General features: G+C 46.6%; 1 protein-coding gene across 4 annotated transcripts in view; it reads left to right on the forward strand.

Moving 5' to 3' along the window:
* Positions 1-20,462, forward strand: part of mpv17 (mitochondrial inner membrane protein MPV17) — a 95,860-nt gene that overhangs the window by 43,770 nt on the left and 31,628 nt on the right. For all 4 annotated transcript variants that reach the window (XM_072499016.1, XM_072499015.1, XM_072499013.1 and 1 more), the window contains exons 3-4: positions 8,595-8,710; positions 19,531-19,623. In XM_072499016.1, coding sequence (XP_072355117.1) covers positions 8,595-8,710; positions 19,531-19,623 — 209 coding nt within the window. The remainder of the gene's footprint in view (positions 1-8,594; positions 8,711-19,530; positions 19,624-20,462) is intronic.

The following is a 20,462-nucleotide window of genomic DNA, read 5'->3' on the forward strand; positions in this document are numbered from 1 at the left end:
ATGGCTTCCCCACATGCTGCTTTTCCAGTTCAAGCTCCTGTTCCCACGGAGCTGGGAAAATTCAGCCCATTTTCTGCAGTTTATACATGTGCTTTCAGTTTGTCTGCTGGCTGCACTCAATTGGGTGGTTGCTGCTTCAAGTATATTTGCAAGACACTGAAAGGAGTTGTATATTGTTCAAAGGAAACTTTAATTTATAGGGATCTTAACCTGTCGAACCACGCCAAGTTTGGGGGAAGCTTAGTTGATGAATCAAGTCCTGGCGCAATACTACAAGTTGTAAGATTTGTAATATTTGTAGACTGTGTTAAGTTGTTTGATTCCTTGTATTATTTGACTGTGTATAGTTGAAGGAATTTATATCATCTCTGCTATTCGGTTATCAGTAGCACTTTGCGAATACTGGAACTCAGCAGAAATTTGCAGTATAAACTCCTCAGGTGCCAAAAATAATTGTTTTATTTGTAGTCGCTTGATTACAATTTGAAAGCCATTTAAAAGGCAATTCGTAGACAATTCGAAGCTTTCAGAGAATTACAGACATTATCTTTCTTTGCTTAGGCAGACAGCTCGAAAGTAACTTTTTAAAGGTCAAAGTCTGGCAATGAAACATGAAGAGAGAGAGAAAGCTAATCTTCAGCTAAACTCAAACTGAAAGTCAAAAGTGGACTAACATCACTGACACAGACTGTTAGACTGACAGAACCCCCAAAGATAATTACCTAAAAACTAAACACTAAAACAAAACTGGAGACTAGAATCAAAGGCAAAAACTGACTAAACTAACCGAAAGACAACACAGCACAACACACCTTCAAAGACAATAAAAACACAGACAACACACGAAAAACTAAACCCTAAAACTAAACCTACAAAGACAATACTCACAGACAACAAAAACCAAAATGGCGGGGAGAAACTTTTTAGTTATACACTTTCATATCTGTCTTAAGTCATCTAATTACACCCCAATATAATCCTAATTGGTTTGGGTTAGACTCAAACACATTTGATTTGATGGCAAGCCGTCCATCTTCAATGTGCAACATCAGCTTTTCTGACCCAGCTGTTATCTGCATTGTGAACAATGTTGCTGTGTATTCAGTCCCTGTCCTTGACAATTAGCACAAGCAGTGTCAAATTATCTTGCTGTTTTAATGTCACACTGTCTTTGAAAATATGCATTTGCCAGAACAACGGACTTCAGTAAAAGTGAATTATGCTGTATAAATGGGTATTAAAAACTGGGGCTCAACATTTATGCTTAAACAGCTATCTTTTACCTATACTAGTTGTATTTGAAATACTTGGCTTCTACAGAAGTCCTCTGGAGGTGGAAGTGTATTTGGGATCCATCCTGCATGGCTTCCCCACATGCTGCTTTTCCAGTTCAAGCTCCTGTTCCCACGGAGCTGGGAAAATTCAGCCCATTTTCTGCAGTTTATACATGTGCTTTCAGTTTGTCTGCTGGCTGCACTCAATTGGGTGGTTGCTGCTTCAAGTATATTTGCAAGACACTGAAAGGAGTTGTATATTGTTCAAAAGGCGGACACTGTCATTTTGACAGAAAACACAAGGTCATAAATTTACATTGTAATTGCTTTGATAGATAACTGCCATTTGTCCTGTCAGGATGCAAGCTTCTCCTGCCAAAAATGACACTGCTCGCATCAGACACAACCCATATGTCACTGAAAAATTGCAGCTTGAGCCAGTGTCAGCGGGGGCATTTGCTTCTGTTTGCTTGTTTAATAGCGTACATCCTCCGTGGACTATTCAAAAATAGTTATAACAAGTCAAGCAAACATAGATCGAATATTAAATATTACATTGACCTTCTTTACTTTAGATAATTAGTTTGACCGGCACACACTCTGATTTTTGCATAGTTGTATGAGTTACTAAGTCAAATTGTCATAGATGAATAGGAAGCAGTTTTTGTTCTTACATTTTATAAAATATGGGTGGCACGGTGGCACAGTGGTTAGCATTGTTGCCTCATGGCGCCGAGGACATAGGTTTGATCCCGGCCCTCGGTCACTGTCCATGTGGAGCTTGCACATTCTCTCTGTGTCGGCGTGGGTCTCACCCCCACAATCCAAAAAGAAGTGCAGGGTAGGTGGATTGGCTATGCTAAATTGCCCCTTAATTGGAAAAAAAAAATTGGGTATTCTAAATTCATTTTTTTAAAAAAATGTTATAAAATATAAACATTTGCATTTAGATATACGATACAAATGTTAAATCCCGTCATGGTTTCAGAGAATGACAGACATATAACCCTTGTTAAATGTATGTCTCACGCATCTTTACTGATATTTCACTAAAACTAGTTTTACTGATCGAATGGGCATTACCTAAAATCACATAACTGTATATTGAGATCAGTATTTAATTGCTAACACTCATTTGGCACAATTCTCGCTCAATTAGTTATACCGATGTTCGGCTTACTCAACAACAACTTGGACTTATATAATGCCTTTAACATACAATATCCAAAGGTACTTTGCCAGGAGTGCTATGAAGCACAATGTGTCAGAGTGATATAAGGTGATAATAGCACAGATGACCAAAGGTTTGGCGAAAGAAGCAGGTTCTGAGAAGTGTCTTAAAGGAGCAAAGCGAAGTAGAGAGAGATGGAGAGGTATAAAGAAGGAATTCCTGAATTTAGTGCCTTGGTTGCTAAAGATATTCCATCAATGGTGGATCACTTGAAATCAATATATTCAAAAGACCGGATTAGAGAGGTGCAAATATCTGAGGGTTGTGGATCTGGTGGAGCTGACTGAGATCTGGAGGGACAAGGCCATGAAGGTATTTTGAAAAAAAGGAAGAGAATTTTGGAATAAGGCCATTCCTTAAGTAGGAGTCAATGCAGGTAGGTGAGCACAGGAATTATGGGTGAATGGGATTTAGTACAAATTAGTATATGGCAGCAGAGTTTTGGATGACCATGTTTATGGAGAGCAGAAGGTGGGAGGCTGGCCAACAGTGCGTTGTAATAGTCCAGTGTGGAGGTAAGCAAGGCATGAATATGGGTTTCAGCAGTAGGTAAGATGAGGCAGGAGCAGCAACGGATGATAATAATCTTTATTGTCACAAGTGTGCTTACATTCATTCCGACGCCTGTTCAGGTCCACGGAGGGAGAATTTTGAATGTCCAAAATACCTAACAGCACGTCTTTCGGTACTAGTGGAAGGAAATCGGAGCACCGGAGAAAACCCACGCAGACACGGAGAATGTGCAGACTCCGCACAGATAGTGACCCAAGCTAGGATTAGAATCTGGCACCCTGGCACTGTGAAGCAACAGTGCTACCCATCGTGTTACCGTGCTGCCCATCATGTTATAGAGAAAATGGGTATTCTTAGAAATGGAATGACTGTGATTGGAAGCTAATCTCTAAGTCAAATATGACGCCCAAGGTTGTGAACAGACATGTTCAGCTTCAGGCAGTTGGCCAGGAAGAAGGATTGACTCAGTAGCTAGGAAATGGGGTTTAAAGTGGGGACCATAGACAATGGCTTTGGTCTTCCCGATATGTAATTGGAGGAAATTACTGCTCATCCAGGACTGGACGTTGCTAATGCCTTTTACTTTCACAGCTGTTTCACAAAAGTCAATCAGCCTTTTATTTAAAACCAGTGTTCTTTATATAAAATGACTGTTCCGCTACTTATTGTATGTATATCAAATATACATTAATTCAAATGCTCACAGTGAAACTATCATCAGAGAGGTAGACAAGGCAGCATTTCTACATGAAAATAATGAAGATACAAAGACTAGAGGTTCACAAAGTTAATCTAAGCGTTTCAGGGCATGGTGGACTTTGTACTTTTCATTCCTGGAGTCTGGGCTCAATTTGAACCAATCTGGTGGGGAATCTGTGAAGAGAATTTGTTCAGACTTTTCTTTTGTCTATAAACCACAGACACTAAGCATTCAGTAAGATCCTGGCTGATATTTTACATCAACTCCACTTTCTCATCCTTTTTGCATATCCTTGATTTCATTGTCCAAAAATCTTTTGATCTCTGTCTTGAATATAGTCAAAACTGAGCACCCACAGATTTCAAAGATTCATAACCCTGTGAGTAAAGAAATGTCTCCTCCTCTCATTCCTTAGGAGTTGGTTTAGCACAGTGGGCTGAACAGCTGGCTTGTAATGCCGAGCTGGATTGCAAACAAGCATTGCAGCTGGCTTTGCCCTTAGAAAAAGCGCCAACGGAGCGCATGAGTTTCAGATTACTCCGATGGAGGTAGATGCCCATACCAGTGAAACTGAGTTAAGGGACGACCGCTGGAGGATAGGCAACTACATAGCCACCCTCAGAAACGACTCAGATACTAAGTTAACCAGGCCCACTCGCAGAAGCCCTCCTAAGCAAGGGAAAATTGGGTCCAGACAGACGACAGCCCCTGCAACCTTTCGTTGGCAAAATATTGTAGTTGCCAGAAATCGGAGCCAGAAAGGAGAAATAGAAGCCCAAAACCATCATCTTGGAGAAGGTCACGTAGGCCGGGGTACAGGAGAATGCATACCCTAGAAGCCCCACCTACCTCCAACGAGGAACAATTAAATTGTGTAACGATGGTGAAATCAAAACCCATTAAATTATCCATAAGGTTGAATGGACGTCCCACACTGATGGAAGTCGACATTGGAGCAGCCGTACCAGTGATAGGGGGAAACAGTATTCAATAAAATTCGCACTGGACTCCAACCCTTATTCCTAATCAGGACCTCTGCAAAACCGAGGACATACACAGGGGAACCACTGAGACTGTTGGGCACAACGCATGTAACTGTGGCTTATGGAGAGCAACTGGTTACGCTGTCTTTAATGGTAGTGAAAGGTGTGGGGCCAAGCTTATTGGGACGAAACTGGCTAAAAGAGATCCAGCTGGATTGGGTAAACATTTTCCAGCTGGAAAATGGCCGCCTGAGCGAACTCCTGTGCACATACCCAGAGGTTTTCCGAGAAGGGCTCGGAACAGTAAAGGGAGCAAAAGCGACGTCGCATGTAGATCCAGAGGCAGTCCCAAAATTCTACAAGGCCCGACCAGTACCCTTCACATTAAGGCAGAAAGTCAATATGGAAATAAAACGATTAGATATGTGTGGGAAAACTTGTAATAAAGAAACACCTGGACCAGGTGGGGGCCTCAGATTCATGTCCTCCCCGACAAACCATTCCCCCCCCCCCCCACCGACACCACTGGTGAGGACATCGGACTCAGATATGGACACCGTGGATGATGCCGCCGGAGGAAAGGGGCGAACCGCCCCTCAGGCTTTCACATCGGAAAAGACGGGCGCCTAACCGTTATAATCTCCCTACGTCGGAGGCCGAAGTGGAGGAGCCGGACCCGGCGCAAAAACGAAGCAGGAGACCCATGAGTCACGAGGCCCATGGGGGCTCCTCGGACATTGGGTGGGGAGGAGGAGTGTAATGACTTTGGCCAGGCCTTTGAGATTGGCCAATTAGAATACGAGTTCCCTGATTAGTGGCCCAATCAGGCAACCCCTTTCTGTGTATGTAACAGGGAGTGTCAGATCCTCTGCGCACTCGGTGTAGACGGCAGACTGAATGGTTATGGTCGTTCAGCTGTTGGGTTTGTAAATAAAAGGAATTCTGGTGACGGGACTTCTGCCTCCGTGGACTTATTACAGGAGCCTCGCAGGGACGACAGTGGAACAGCAATGGCAGGAGTTTTGGGGGGTCATTCAGGAGGCACAACAGAAATTCATCCCAAGGAGGAGGAAACATGCTAAGGGGAGGGTGAGGCATCCATGGCTGACGAGGGAAGTCAAGGACCGCATAAGAGAAAAAGCATACAAAATGGCGAGGATTAGTGGGAAACCAAAGGACTGGGAAGCCTTTAAAAGTGAGCAGAGGACAACTAAAAAAGCAATAAGGGGGAAGAAGATGAAATGAGTGTAAGCTAGCTAGTAATATTAAAGGAGATAGGAAGAGTTTATTTCAATATGTAAAAGGTAAGAGAGAGGCAAAAATAGACATTGGACCACTCGAAAATTAGGCTGGAGAAGTAGTAATAGGAAACAAAGAAATGGCAGAGGAATTGAATAGTTACTTTGCATCAGTCGGTGGAAGACATCAGTGAAATGCTAGAACTCCAGGAGAACCAGGGGGCAGAGGTGAGAGCAGTGACCATTACTAAGGAGAAGGTTCTGGGGAATCTGAAAGGTCTGAAGGTGGATAAATCACCTGGACCGGATGGATTACATCCTAGAGTTCTAAAAGAGATATCGGAGGAGATTGTGGCGGAATTGGTGGTGATCTTTCAGGAATCATTAGCGGCAGGGAGGGTCCCAGAGGGCTAATGTAACACCGCAGTTTAAGAAGGGAGGGAGGCGGAGGACGGGAAATTATAGGCCGGTCAGCCCAACTTTGATCATCGGTACGATTTTAGAGTCCATTATTAAAGCTAAGATTGGGGAGTACTTGGAAGTGCATGATAAAATAGATTAAGTCAGCATGGCATCGTCAAGGGGAGGTCATGTCTGAAAAATCTGTTAGAGTTCTTTGAGGAGGTAACAAGGAAGTGAGACAAAGGAGAACCGGTGGACGTGATATATTTAGTTATACAAAAGACCTTTGACAATCTTTATTGTCACAAGTAGGCTTACATTAACACTGCAATGAAGTTACTGCGAAAAGCCCCTAGTTGCCACATTCTGGCACCTGTTCGGGTCACAGAGGAGGTATTCCGAATGACCAAATTACCTAACACACGTCTATAGGGACTTGTGGGACGAAAGCAGAGCACCCGGCAGAAACACAGACACAGGGAGAAGGTGCAGACTCCACACAGACAGTGACCCAAGCCGGGAATCGAACCTGGGAGCCTGACGCAAACCCTGGCGCTGCAAAGCAACAGTGCTAACCACGGTGCTAAGAGAATCTTGATGCTTCTGATTTCCTAAACATTTTCCCATTTAGAAAATAATCTAGCCTCCATTCCTCCTTCAAAAGTGCATTACCTCACGCTTTTCCACATTGTATTCCATCTGCCACTTCTTTGCCCACTCTCATAGCCTGACCAAGTCCCACTGCAGCCTCCCTGCTTCCTCAATACCACCTGTCCATCTGCATATCTTTGTATCATCTGCAAACTTAGCAACATTGCCTTCAGTTCCTTCTTCCAGATCATTGCTGTATATTGTGAAAAGTTGTGGTCCCAGCACTGACCCCCGAGGCACACCACTAGTCAGTGGCTGCCATCCTGAAAAAGGTCCCTTTATCCCCCACTCTCTGCCTTCTGCCAGTCAGCCATTTCTCTATCCATGCCAGGATCTTACCCTTAACACCATGGGTTCTTAACTTATTAACAGTCTTCTATACGGCGGGCAGCAAAGTAGCATGTGACATAAAGATTATTATATATTATTTTATATGCATGCAGGTTCAGTCGGCAGTTAGGAAGGCAAATGCAATGTTAGCATTCATGTCGAGAGCGCTAGAATACAAGACCAGGGATGTACTTCTGAAGCTATATAAGGCTCTGGTCAGACCCCAATTGAAGTATTGTGAGCAGTTTTGGGCCCCCTATCTAAGGAAAGATGTGCTGGCCTTGGAAAGGGTCCAGGGGAGGTTCACAAGAATGGTCCCTGGAATGAAGAGCTTGTCATATGAGGAATGGTGAGGACTCCGAGTTTGTACTCGGAGTTTAGAAGTATGAGGGGGGATCTTATTGAAACTTACAGGATACTGCGAGGCCTGGATAGAGTGGATGTGGAGAAGATGTTTCTGTAAAAACTAGAACCCGAGGCCATGCCCTCAGACTAAAGGGATGATCCTTTAAAACCGAGATGTAGAGGAATTTCTTCAGCCAGAGAGTGGTGAATCTGTGGAACTCTTTGCCGCAGAAGGCTGTGGAGGCCTAATCACTGAGCGTCTTTAAGACAGAGATAGATAGGTTCTTGATTAATAAGTAGATCAGCGGTTATGCGGGAGAAGGCAGGAGAATGGGGATGAGAAAAATATAGCCAAGATTGAATGGCGGAGCAGACTCGATGGGCCGAGTGGCCAAATTCGGCTCCTATGTCTTATGACTTAAGCTGCCTCCTACTCTTCTAAACTCCAGCAGATACAAGCCTAGCCTGGTCAACCTTTAAGACAACCCACCATACCTCCCATTGAAAGGTTGAATAATGAGAGAAAAATCATACCTGCATGGTATGTATGGCTCCTGTAGCTTGTTCAAGTGTGACTTATAAAAGCTCAGTTGGAGGAGTACTTTATAAACTTGCAGACATTTAACATTATTGCAAAATTAAGTTCTGCATTAAAATGTGTTATATAATCAGTGCTAAAATCACTGTTATATGAATAAAATTGCACATTGACTACATTTGTATAATGACATGGGGTTAGGAGAATACAATAAATCTTTTTTAAAATGGGTGCATGCTCATGTGCAACATTTGCTTGTATATGCATGCAGCTGTTAAATACCTGCAAAACCTGATATTGGAATTCAGTTGCTAAACTCTGATTAAAGCACCAAGTTTTCAAACTGAAAGGTTTTGAATGCCATTAATGATTGCTTTTCAATTTTGCAGGTACTTTAGTTGGATGCAGTGATGTAGTTTCACAACAGCTGGTTGAACGCCGAGGATTTGCAAAGCATGACACAAAGAGGACGATCAGGATGACCGCTGTTGGATTAATTTATGTGGTAAGTTATATCAAGAGTGCTGCAAATATGATGCTGCACGATGATAGTTTGTGGTTGAAAAGCACAATGTCACGCAATAACAATTATTTTTGTTGTCCTTTTGGAAGAAAAATGTCCCAAACTACTTGTCCAGCTAGTGATTGGGGATGAAGACTGCCAGGAGCTGAAATCTGAATTTGTGGTGGAACATTCGATTGAAGAGGGATTCTAAAAATATTTTTTCTAAGCGGCAAAAGAGGTGCGAGAGTTCTAGAGAGGGCAATTCAATGCAGCGGAAATCACCAACTAGTGCTGGGGCAAAAGTGAGGAATGAATTGAGGAGGCCAGAATTGAAGGAGTGGAGCTTTCCATTGGGATTGTCAGGCTGGAGGAGCTTTCAAGCAGAGGCTGGGACAAGGATGTGGACAGATCAACAGATAAGGGTGGCATCCTAAACTTACCATCATTTTTTTTTAAAATAAATATTTTATTGAAAATTTTTGGTCAACCAACACAGTACATTGTGCATCCTTTACACAATATTATAACAACACAAATAACAATGACCTATTTTATAAACAAAAAATGAAATGAATAAATAATAAATAACAAAAATGAAAACTAACCCTAATTGGCAACTGCCTTATCACAAGTAACACTCTCCAAAAATATAATTTAACAGTCCAATATATAATTATCTGTCGCAACGACCTATACATATTATACAGTATATATTAACAACCCTGAGAGTCCTTCTGGTTCCTCCTCTTCCCCCCCCCCCCCCGGATCCTGGGCTGCTGCTGCTGCTGCTGCCTTTTTTCCATTCCATCTATCTTTCTGCGAGGTATTCGACGAACGGTTGCCACCGCCTGGTGAACCCTTGAGCCAACGCCCTTTGAACGAACTTAATCCGCTCTAGCTTTATAAATCCTGCCATGTCATTTATCCAGGTCTCCACCCCCGGGGGCTTGGCTTCTTTCCACATAAACAATATCCTGCGCCGGGCTACTAGGGACGCAAAGGCCAAAACATCGGCCTCTCTCGCCTCCTGCACTCCCGGCTCTTGTGCAACCCCAAATATAGCCAACCCCCAGCTTGATTCGACCCGGACCCCCACTACTTTTGAAAGCACCTTTGTCACCCCCATCCAAAACCCCTGTAGTGCCGGGCATGACCAAAACATATGGGTATGATTCGCTGGGCTTCTCAAGCACCTCGCACACCTATCCTCCACCCCAAAAAATTTACTGAGCCGTGCTCCAGTCATATGCGCCCTGTGTAATACCTTAAACTGAATCAGGCTTAGCCTGGCACATGAGGACGACGAGTTTACCCTGCTTAGGGCATCTGCCCACAGCCCCTCCTCGATCTCCTCCCCCAGCTCTTCTTCCCATTTCCCTTTTAGTTCATCTACCATAGTCTCCCCTTCGTCCCTCATTTCCCTATATATATCTGACACCTTACCATCCCCCACCCATGTCTTTGAGATCACTCTGTCCTGCACCTCTTGTGTCGGGAGCTGCGGGAATTCCTTCACCTGTTGCCTCGCAAAAGCCCTCAGTTGCATATACCTGAATGCATTCCCTTGGGGCAACCCATATTTCTCGGTCAGCGCTCCCAGACTCGCGAACTTCCCATCCTCAAACAGATCTTTCAGTTGCGTTATTCCTGCTCTTTGCCACATTCCATATCCCCCATCCATTCCCCCCGGGGCAAACCTATGGTTGTTTCTTATCGGGGACCCCCCCAAGGCTCCAGTCTTTCCCCTATGCCGTCTCCACTGTCCCCAAATCTTCAGTGTAGCCACCACCACCGGGCCTGTGGTGTAGTTCCTCGGTGAGAACGGCAATGGGGCTGTCACCATAGCCTGTAGGCTAGTCCCCCTACAGGACGCCCTCTCTAATCTCTTCCACGCCGCTCCCTCCTCCTCTCCCATCCACTTACTCACCATTGAAATATTAGCGGCCCAATAATACTCACTTAGGCTCGGTAGTGCCAGCCCCCCCCTATCCCTGCTACGCTGTAAGAATCCCTTCCTCACTCTCGGGGTCTTCCCGGCCCACACAAAACCCATGATGCTCTTTTCAATCCTTTTAAAAAAAGCCTTCGTGATCACCACCGGGAGGCACTGAAACACAAAGAGGAATCTCGGGACGACCACCATCTTAACCGCCTGCACCCTCCCTGCCAGTGACAGGGATACCATATCCCATCTCTTGAAATCCTCCTCCATTTGTTCCACCAACCGCGTTAAATTTAACCTATGCAATGTGCCCCAATTCTTGGCTATCTGGATCCCCAGGTAATGAAAGTCCCTTGTTACCTTCCTCAACGGTAGGTCCTCTATTTCCCTACTCTGCTCCCCTGGATGCACCACAAACAACTCACTTTTCCCCATGTTCAATTTATACCCTGAAAAATCCCCAAACTCCCCAAGTATCCGCATTATTTCTGGCATCCCCTCCGCCGGGTCTGCCACGTATAGTAACAAATCGTCCGCATACAAAGATACCCGGTGTTCTTCTCCTCCTCCAAGTACTCCCCTCCACTTCTTGGAACCCCTCAACGCTATCGCCAGGGGCTCAATCGCCAGTGCAAACAATAATGGGGACAGAGGGCAACCCTGCCTTGTCCCTCTATGAAGCCGAAAATATGCAGATCCCCGTCCATTCGTGACCACGCTCGCCATCGGGGCCCTATACAACAGCTGCACCCATCTAACATACCCCTCTCCGAAACCAAATCTCCTCAACACCTCCCACAAATAATCCCACTCCACTCTATCAAATGCTTTCTCGGCATCCATCGCCACTACTATCTCCGTTTCCCCCTCTGGTGGGGCCATCATCATTACCCCTAACAGCCTCCGTATATTCGTGTTCAGCTGTCTCCCCTTCACAAACCCAGTTTGGTCCTCGTGGACCACCCCCGGGACACATTCCTCTATTCTCATTGCCATTACCTTGGCCAGGATCTTGGCATCTACATTTAGGAGGGAAATAGGTCTATAGGACCCGCATTGTAGTGGGTCCTTTTCCTTCTTTAAGAGAAGCGATATCGTTGCTTCAGACATAGTCGGGGGCAGTTGTCCCCTTTCCTTTGCCTCATTAAAGGTCCTCGTCAATACCGGGGCGAGCAAGTCCACATATTTTCTATAGAATTCGACTGGGAATCCATCCGGTCCCGGGGCCTTTCCCGCCTGCAAGCTCCTAATTCCTTTCACCACTTCTTCTACCTCGATCTGTGCTCCCAGTCCCACCCTTTCCTGCTCTTCCACCTTGGGAAATTCCAGCCGATCCAAGAAGCCCATCATTCTCTCCTCACATCCGGGGGTTGAGCTTCATATAATTTTTTATAAAATGTCTTGAACACTCCATTCACTCTCTCCGCTCCCCGCTCCATCTCTCCTTCCTCATCCCTCACTCCCCCTATTTCCCTCGCTGCTCCCCTTTTCCTCAATTGGTGTGCCAGCAACCTGCTCGCCTTCTCCCCATATTCGTACTGTACACCCTGTGCCTTCCTCCATTGTGCCTCTGCAGTGCCCGTAGTCAGCAAGTCAAATTCTACATGTAGCCTTTGCCTTTCCCTGTACAGTCCCTCCTCCGGTGCTTCCGCATATTGTCTGTCCACCCTCAAAAGTTCTTGCAGCAACCGCTCCCGTTCCTTACTCTCCTGCTTCCCTTTATGTGCCCTTATTGATATCAGCTCCCCTCTAACCACCGCCTTCAGCGCCTCCCAGACCACTCCCACCTGGACCTCCCCATTATCATTGAGTTCCAAGTACTTTTCAATGCACCCCCTCACCCTTAGACACACCCCCTCATCTGCCATTAGTCCCATGTCCATTCTCCAGGGTGGGCGCCCTCCTGTTTCCTCCCCTATCTCCAAGTCTACCCAGTGTGGAGCGTGATCCGAAATGGCTATAGCCGTATACTCCATTCCCCTCACCTTCGGGATCAACGCCCTTCCCAGCACAAAAAAGTCTATTCGCGAGTAGACTTTATGGACATAGGAGAAAAACGAGAACTCCTTACTCCTAGGTCTGCTAAATCTCCACGGGTCTACACCTCTCATCTGCTCCATAAAATCTTTAAGTACCTTGGCTGCTGCCGGCCTCCTTCCAGTCCTGGACTTCGACCTATCCAGCCCTGGTTCCAATACCATATTAAAATCTCCCCCCATTATCAGCTTTCCCATCTCTAGGTCCGGAATGCGTCCTAGCATCCGCCTCATAAAATTGGCATCATCCCAGTTCGGGGCATATACGTTTACCAAAACCACCGTCTCCCCCTGTAGTTTGCCACTCACCATCACGTATCTGCCCCCGTTATCCGCCACTATAGTCTTTGCCTCGAACATTACCCGCTTCCCCACTAATATAGCCACCCCCCTGTTTTTCGCATCTAGCCCCGAATGGAACACATGCCCCACCCATCCTTTGCGTAGCCTAACCTGGTCTATCAGTTTCAGGTGCGTTTCCTGTAACATAACCACATCTGCCTTAAGTTTCTTAAGGTGTGCGAGTACCCGTGCCCTCTTTATCGGCCCGTTCAGCCCTCTCACGTTCCACGTGATCAGCCGAGTTGGGGGGCTTCCTACCCCCCCCTCCCCCCCCCTTGTCGATTAGCCATCCCCTTTTTCCAGCTCCTCACCCGGTTCCCACGCAGCTGTATCTCCCCCAGGCGGTGCCCCCCTGCCCATCCCCTCCCATACCAGCTCCCCCCTCTCCCCAGCAGCAGCAACCCAGTAATTCCCCCCCCCCCCCCCCCCGCTAGATCCCCCGCTAGCGTAATTACTCCCCCCATGTTGCTCCCAGAAGTCAGCGAACTCTGGCCGACCTCGGCTTCCCCCCGTGACCTCGGCTCGCACCGTGCGACGCCCCCTCCTTCCTGCTTCTCTATTCCCGCCATGATTATCATTGCGCGGGAACCAAGCCCGCGCTTCTCCCTTGGCCCCGCCCCCAATGGCCAATGCCCTATCTCCTCCACCTCCCCTCCTCCCCCATCACCACCTGTGGAAGAGAGAAAAGTTACCATATCGCAGGATTAGTACATAAAACTCCTCTTTTCCCCCCTTTTTAAACCCCCCTCTTCGCCCCCCACATTCGCCCCACCACTTTGTTCAAACGTTCTTTTTAATAACCCGCTCATTCCAGTTTTTCTTCCACAATAAAAGTCCACGCTTCATCCGCCGTCTCAAAGTAGTGGTGCCTCCCTCGATATGTGACCCACAGTCTTGCCGGTTGCAGCATTCCAAATTTTATCTTCTTTTTATGAAGCACCGCCTTGGCCCGATTAAAGCTCGCCCTCCTTCTCGCCACCTCCGCACTCCAGTCTTGATAAACGCGGATCACCGCGTTCTCCCATTTACTGCTCCGAGTTTTCTTTGACCATCTAAGGACCATTTCTCTATCCTTAAAACGGAGGAATCTCACCACTATGGCTCTGGGAATTTCTCCTGCTCTCGGTCCTCGCGCCATCACTCGGTATGCTCCCTCCACCTCCAACGGACCCGCCGGGGCCTCCGCTCCCATTAACGAGTGCAGCATCGTGCTCACATATGCCCCGACGTCCGCTCCCTCCGCACCTTCAGGAAGACCAAGAATCCTCAGGTTGTTCCTCCTTGCGTTGTTCTCCAGTGCCTCCAACCTTTCCACACATCGTTTCTGATGTGCCTCATGCGTCTCCGTCTTCACCACCAGGCCCTGTATGTCGTCCTCATTCTCGGCTGCCTTTGCCTTCACGACCCGAAGCTCCCGCTCCTGGGTCTTTTGTTCTTCCTTTAGCCCTTCGATCGCCTGTAGTATCGGGGCCAACAGCTCTTTCTTCATTTCCTTTTTGAGCTCTTCCACACAGCATTTCAAGAACTCTTGTTGTTCAGGGCCCCATGTTAAACTGCCACCTTCCGACGCCATCTTGGTTTTTGCTTGCCTTCCTTGCCGCTGTTCTAAAGGATCCACTGCAATCCGGCCACTTTCTCCTCCTTTTTTCATCCGTGTCCAGGGGGGATTCCCTTCTGGTTTACCGCACAGTGTTTTTAGCCGTCAAAATTGCCGTTGGGGCTCCTATCAAGAGCCCAAAGGTCCGTTTCACCGGGAGCTGCCGAAACGTGCGACTCAGCTGGTCATCGCCGCACCCGGAAGTGTACTTACCATCATTTTAACAATACAGAGGTTGATCAGAAAAATGCCAGGTGGAATTCAATGTCAGTAAATATAAGCGAGCTGTTATTTTTAAAATTGAAATGTAGTAATTCTAATATGAATGGAGATATATGGGTGATCTGGAAGAGCAGGGTTTAAGTTCTGGAGGAAAAAGCTGCAGCCCAAGTGGATAAAACGATAAAAAATTTTTAGAAAGGATAATGGGCCATAGCTTCTGGCTCCCAGTGTCGGATATTGGGGGTACCCACCCCCGCTGGCCCCATCCGGCATGACACTGGACACCCCCTGACCTGAACACATCTCTGACCTGAACACAATTGGCGAATTCCAACGAACGCTGGCGTGTGGTTCGCCAGGGTCGGGGCTGGCACTCAAGAACATAAGCTGCAGCCACATATAAGCATTCCACTCCCCCCCCCCCCCCCCCCCCCCCCCCCCCCCCCCCCCCACACACACACACACACTCATTCTGGCCAAGATGATGCCACCCCGAAGAGCGACACCGAGGTTTGCAGCTGGAGACACTGTTTGATGCCGTGGAGGAGAGGCAGCACACCCTGTTCCCTGAGGTGTATCTCTCTCTCTCTCCCTCCCCCCCCCCCCCCCCCCCCAGCAGCAGGACTGGTGGCCCACAGCTGTGCCTTTGGGAACATGTCTGACCTTCTCTTTCTCCCCCCCCCCCCCCCCCCCCCCCCTCAGCACCCATAACACCAGCTTCCTGATTTTAAATACCACAAGTGAACTTTGCCGTCGGTAATTCCATCTGGTGGTGGCAGAGCATCACAGGAGACCCGGAGAATGCCGGTTTGGGCAACAGCCTTTACTGTGCAATTTGCATGTCCACGCTCGCTGTGGAACACGTTCATGACGCTATCTAGGCACTGGATTCCATTGGGTGCCCAGCAACAGCCTCAATTTGCGGCTGGCTCTATGCTCCGCCCAATTGCGATTCGCGTTGTGGCGTCGCTGGACGGAGAATCCCATTCATTATTTCTAATAATGAATCAAGGACTTCAACACGCCAGCAAGAAACTAGCATTAGAGAAAACAGTGCCATTAAAGACTGACAAATCTCCAGTACCTAAAGGTTTGGGAGGGTTCCCGTTATCTGGAACACTGGGAGCTCTTCCGGGGCAGGTGTGACCTATATAAGAAGGACGGGTTGCATCTAAACCGGAGAGGCATAAATATCCTGGCCGCGAGGTTTGCTAGTGTCACATGGGAGGGTTTAAACTAGTATGGCAGGGGGGTGGGCACGGGAGCAATAGGTCAGAAGGTGAGAGCATTGAGGGAGAACTAGGGAATAGGGACAGTGGGGCTCTGAGGCAGAGCAGACAGGGAGAAGTTGCTGAACACAGCAGGTCTGGTGCCCTGAAGTGCATATGTTTTAATGCAAGAAGTATTACGGGTAAGGCAGATGAACTTAGAGCTTGGATTAGTACTTGGAACTATGATGTTGTTGCCATTACAGAGACCTGGTTCAGGGAAGGGCAGGATTGGCAGCTAAACGTTCCAGGATTTAGATGTTTCAGGCGGGATAGAGGGGGATGTAAAAGGGGAGGCGGAGTTGCGCTACTGGTTCGGGAGAATATCACAGCTGTACTGCGGGAGGACACCTCAGAGGGCAGTGAGGCTATATGGGTAGAGATCAGGAATAAGAAGGGTGCAGTCACAATGTTGGGGGTTTACTACAGGCCTCCCAACAGCCAGCGGGAGATAGAGGAGCAGATAGGTAGACAGATTTTGGAAAAGAGTAAAAACAACAGGGTTGTGGTGATGGGAGACTTCAACTTCCCCAATATTGACTGGGACTCACTTAGTGCCAGGGGCTTAGACGGGGCGGAGTTTGTAAGGAGCATCCAGGAGGGCTTCTTAAAACAATATATAGACAGTCCAACTAGGGAAGGGGCGGTACTGGACCTGGTATTGGGGAATGAGCCCGGCCAGGTGGTAGATGTTTCAGTAGGGGAGCATTTCGGTAACAGTGACCACAATTCAGTAAGTTTTAAAGTACTGGTGGACAAGGATAAGAGTGGTCCTAGGATGAATGTGCTAAATTGGGGGAAGGCTAATTATAACAATATTAGGCGGGAACTGAAGAACATAGATTGGGGGCGGATGTTTGAGGGCAAATCAACAGCTGACATGTGGGAGGCTTTCAAGGGGCAGTTGAAAGGAATTCAGGACCGGCATGTTCCTGTGAGGAAGAAGGATAAATACGGCAATTTTCGGGAACCTTGGATAACGAGAGATATTGTAGGCCTCGTCAAAAAGAAAAAGAAGGCATTTGTCAGGGCTGAAAGGCTGGGAACAGACGAAGCCTGCATGGAATATAAGGAAAGTAGGAAGGAACTTAAGCAAGGAGTCAGGAGGGCTAGAAGGGGTCACGAAAAGTCATTGGCAAATAGGGTTAAGGAAAATCCCAAGGCTTTTTACACGTACATAAAAAGCAAGAGGGTAGCCAGGGAAAGGGTTGGCCCACTGAAGGATAGGCAAGGGAATCTATGTGTGCAGCCAGAGGAAATGGGCGAGGTACTAAATGAATACTTTGCATCAGTATTCACCAAAGAGAAGAAATTGGTAGATGTTGAGTCTGGAGAAAGGTGTGTAGATAGCCTGGGTCACATTGAGATCCAAAAGACGAGGTGTTGGGTGTCTTAAAAAATATTAAGGTAGATAAGTCCCCAGGGCCTGATGGGATCTACCCCAGAATACTGAAGGAGGCTGGAGAGGAAATTGCTGAGGCCTTGACAGAAATCTTTGGATCCTCACTGTCTTCAGGGGATGTCCCGGAGGACTGGAGAATAGCCAATGTTGTTCCTCTGTTTAAGAAGGGTAGCAAGGATAATCCAGGGAACTACAGGCCGGTGAGCCTTACTTCAGTGGTAGGGAAATTACTGGAGAGAATTCTTCGAGACAGGATCTACTCCCATTTGGAAGCAAATGGACGTATTAGTGAGAGGCAGCATTGTTTTGTGAAGGGGAGGTCGTGTCTCACTAACTTGATAAGAGTTTTTCGAGGAGGTCACTAAGATGATGGATGCAGGTAGGGCAGTGGATGTTGTCTGTATGGACTTCAGTAAGGCCTTTGACAAGGTCCCTTATGGTAGACTAGTACAAAAGGTGAAGTCACACGGGATCAGGGGGGAGCTGGCAAGGTGGATACAGAACTGGCTAGGTCATAGAAGGCAGAGAGTAGCAATGGAAGGATGCTTTTCTAATTGGAGGGCTGTGACCAGTGGTGTTCCAGAGGCTGGGACCTTTGCTCTTTGTAGTATATATAAATGATTTGGAGGAAAATGTAACTGGTCTGATTAGTAAGTTTGCAGACGACACAAAGGTTGGTGGAATTGCGGATAGCGATGAGGACTGTCAGAGGATACAGCAGGATTTAGATTGTTTGGAGACTTGGGCGGAGAGATGGCAGATGGAGTTTAATCCGGACAAATGTGAGGTAATGCATTTTGGAAGGTCTAATGCAGGTAGGGAATATACAGTGAATGGTAGAACCCTCAAGAGTATTGAAAGTCAAAGAGATCTAGGAGTACAGGTCCACAGGTCATTGAAAGGGGCAACACAGGTGGAGAAGGTAGTCAAGAAGGCATACGGCATGCTTGCCTTCATTGGCCGGGGCATTGAGTATAAGAATTGGCAAGTCATGTTGCAGCTGTATAGAACCTTAGTTAGGCCACACTTGGAGTATAGTGTTCAATTCTGTTCGCCACACTACCAGAAGGATGTGGAGGCTTTCGAGAGGGTGCAGAAGAGATTTACCAGAATGTTGCCTGGTATGGAGGGCATTAGCTATGAGGAGCGGTTGAATAAACTCGGTTTGTTCTCACTGGAACGATGGAGGTTGAGGGGCGACCTGATAGAGGTCTACAAAATTATGAGGGGCATAGGCAGAGTGGATAGTCAGAGGCTTTTCCCCGGGGTAGAGGGGTCAATTACTAGGGGGCATAGGTTTAGTGTGAGAGGGGCAAGGTTTAGAGTAAATGTACGAGGCAAGTTTTTTACGCAGAGGGTAGTGGGTGCCTGGAACTCGCTACCGGAGGAGGTGGTGGAAGCAGGGACGATAGTGACATTTAAGGGGCATCTTGACAAATACATGAATAGGATGGGAATAGAGGGATACGTACCCAGGAAGTGTAGAAGATTGTAGTTTAGTCGGGCAGCATGGTCGGCACGGGCTTGGAGGGCCGAAGGGCCTGTTCCTGTGCTGTACATTTCTTTGTTCTTTGTTTTGTTCTTTGTTCCTGGGTTGTAATTCTTAAAACGACACCATTATGAATCATGATGAATGAATGGTCTGTTGGACAAGTGGAACCTTAATGTAGTATGAGTCACTTTTCTGGAGAATAAGTGTAAGAAAAGGATATGGAGAAAAGTGCAGTAACTCCTTGGCAGCAGTTGATAGTTTGTTATGTAGGGTGTACTAAGTTAAGATATCACCTTTGAAAAGTAATCTAACATGATGAAGATAACTTCATATTTGCAATTATTTGATGGTATGTCTGCTTTCTGTTCTAAGCAATAGGAACTATGGGGGAGAGATCAACTGAAAGTACAGGAGTTAGTGCAATTATGACTTGGACTGTTTTGACTATTGATTCAGTGTTATCAAATTACAACTCAAGTCGTTTAAGTAATTTAGTTGTTTTTTTTTAAATCCCTTTAGGGGCCTGTTCTTGGAGTATGGTATAAGGTTCTCGATAAAATTATCGTTGGACACAGCAAAACAGTGGCATTTAAGAAAATGTTACTTGATCAGGTAAGTCTGTGAAAAGCACAACAAATTTACATTTATCTAGCACCTGTAAATTAGAAAAATATCCCAAAGAGCTTGACAGAGAATACTTAGGTGATTGTTTTTGACCAGCGCAGACGCGATGAGCCAAAGGGCCGTTTTTGTGCTGTAGACCTCTATGACTCTACGAGAGAAGTGAAATGAACACTAAACTTAAATGAGAAAGTTAACAAGGTGGCCAAAGGCATAGTCGAAAAGTTAGTATTTGAGAAGGGTTTAGCACAGAGATTGAGAGACTATGCCCCTAAATAGCCAAATGTTTCTGTATCAGTGGATGGAGGGAGGATGTAATAGGACATCCAATTTGGTGGAAAGGTCACTGACATGAGAGTGAAAGAGGGTATGTTGCTCTTATTAGCCTTAGTTTTATTAGCACTAATTCTGTCACCTTTGCTCACGAGTCGCCAGGTATCTTTCTGATACCGCCACGTGGTTCAAGCTCTAGTTATGATTAATAAGACAGCACACCGCTTAGTAAGATTAAAATCAACGGTCATTTATTATGTACAGCAATAAATACTTACACAATAATCCTACTTTCTAGACTACTACCTACCACTACTGGCCAATACTTAACTTTTGGGAACGGCCCACCAGGTAAGGGAAACGAATGGCTTATCGAATTGGGTCTGGCCTGTGGGATTCAAAAGCTGATACAGGTCGATGGCTAGGAGTCTCTATCGGGTAGCGATCGCTGGAGTCAAACTTATGGTTGCTGGTCGATGGTTCTTGCGAAGGCTGCGAGCAGGAGAAGAAGGGAGAGAAGGGCCGATCTGAACTTGGCCCCTATTTTTATAGTTCCC

The sequence above is a fragment of the Scyliorhinus torazame genome, chromosome 4 (assembly GCF_047496885.1).
Source record: "Scyliorhinus torazame isolate Kashiwa2021f chromosome 4, sScyTor2.1, whole genome shotgun sequence".
In the NCBI taxonomy this organism is placed as follows: domain Eukaryota; kingdom Metazoa; phylum Chordata; class Chondrichthyes; order Carcharhiniformes; family Scyliorhinidae; genus Scyliorhinus; species Scyliorhinus torazame.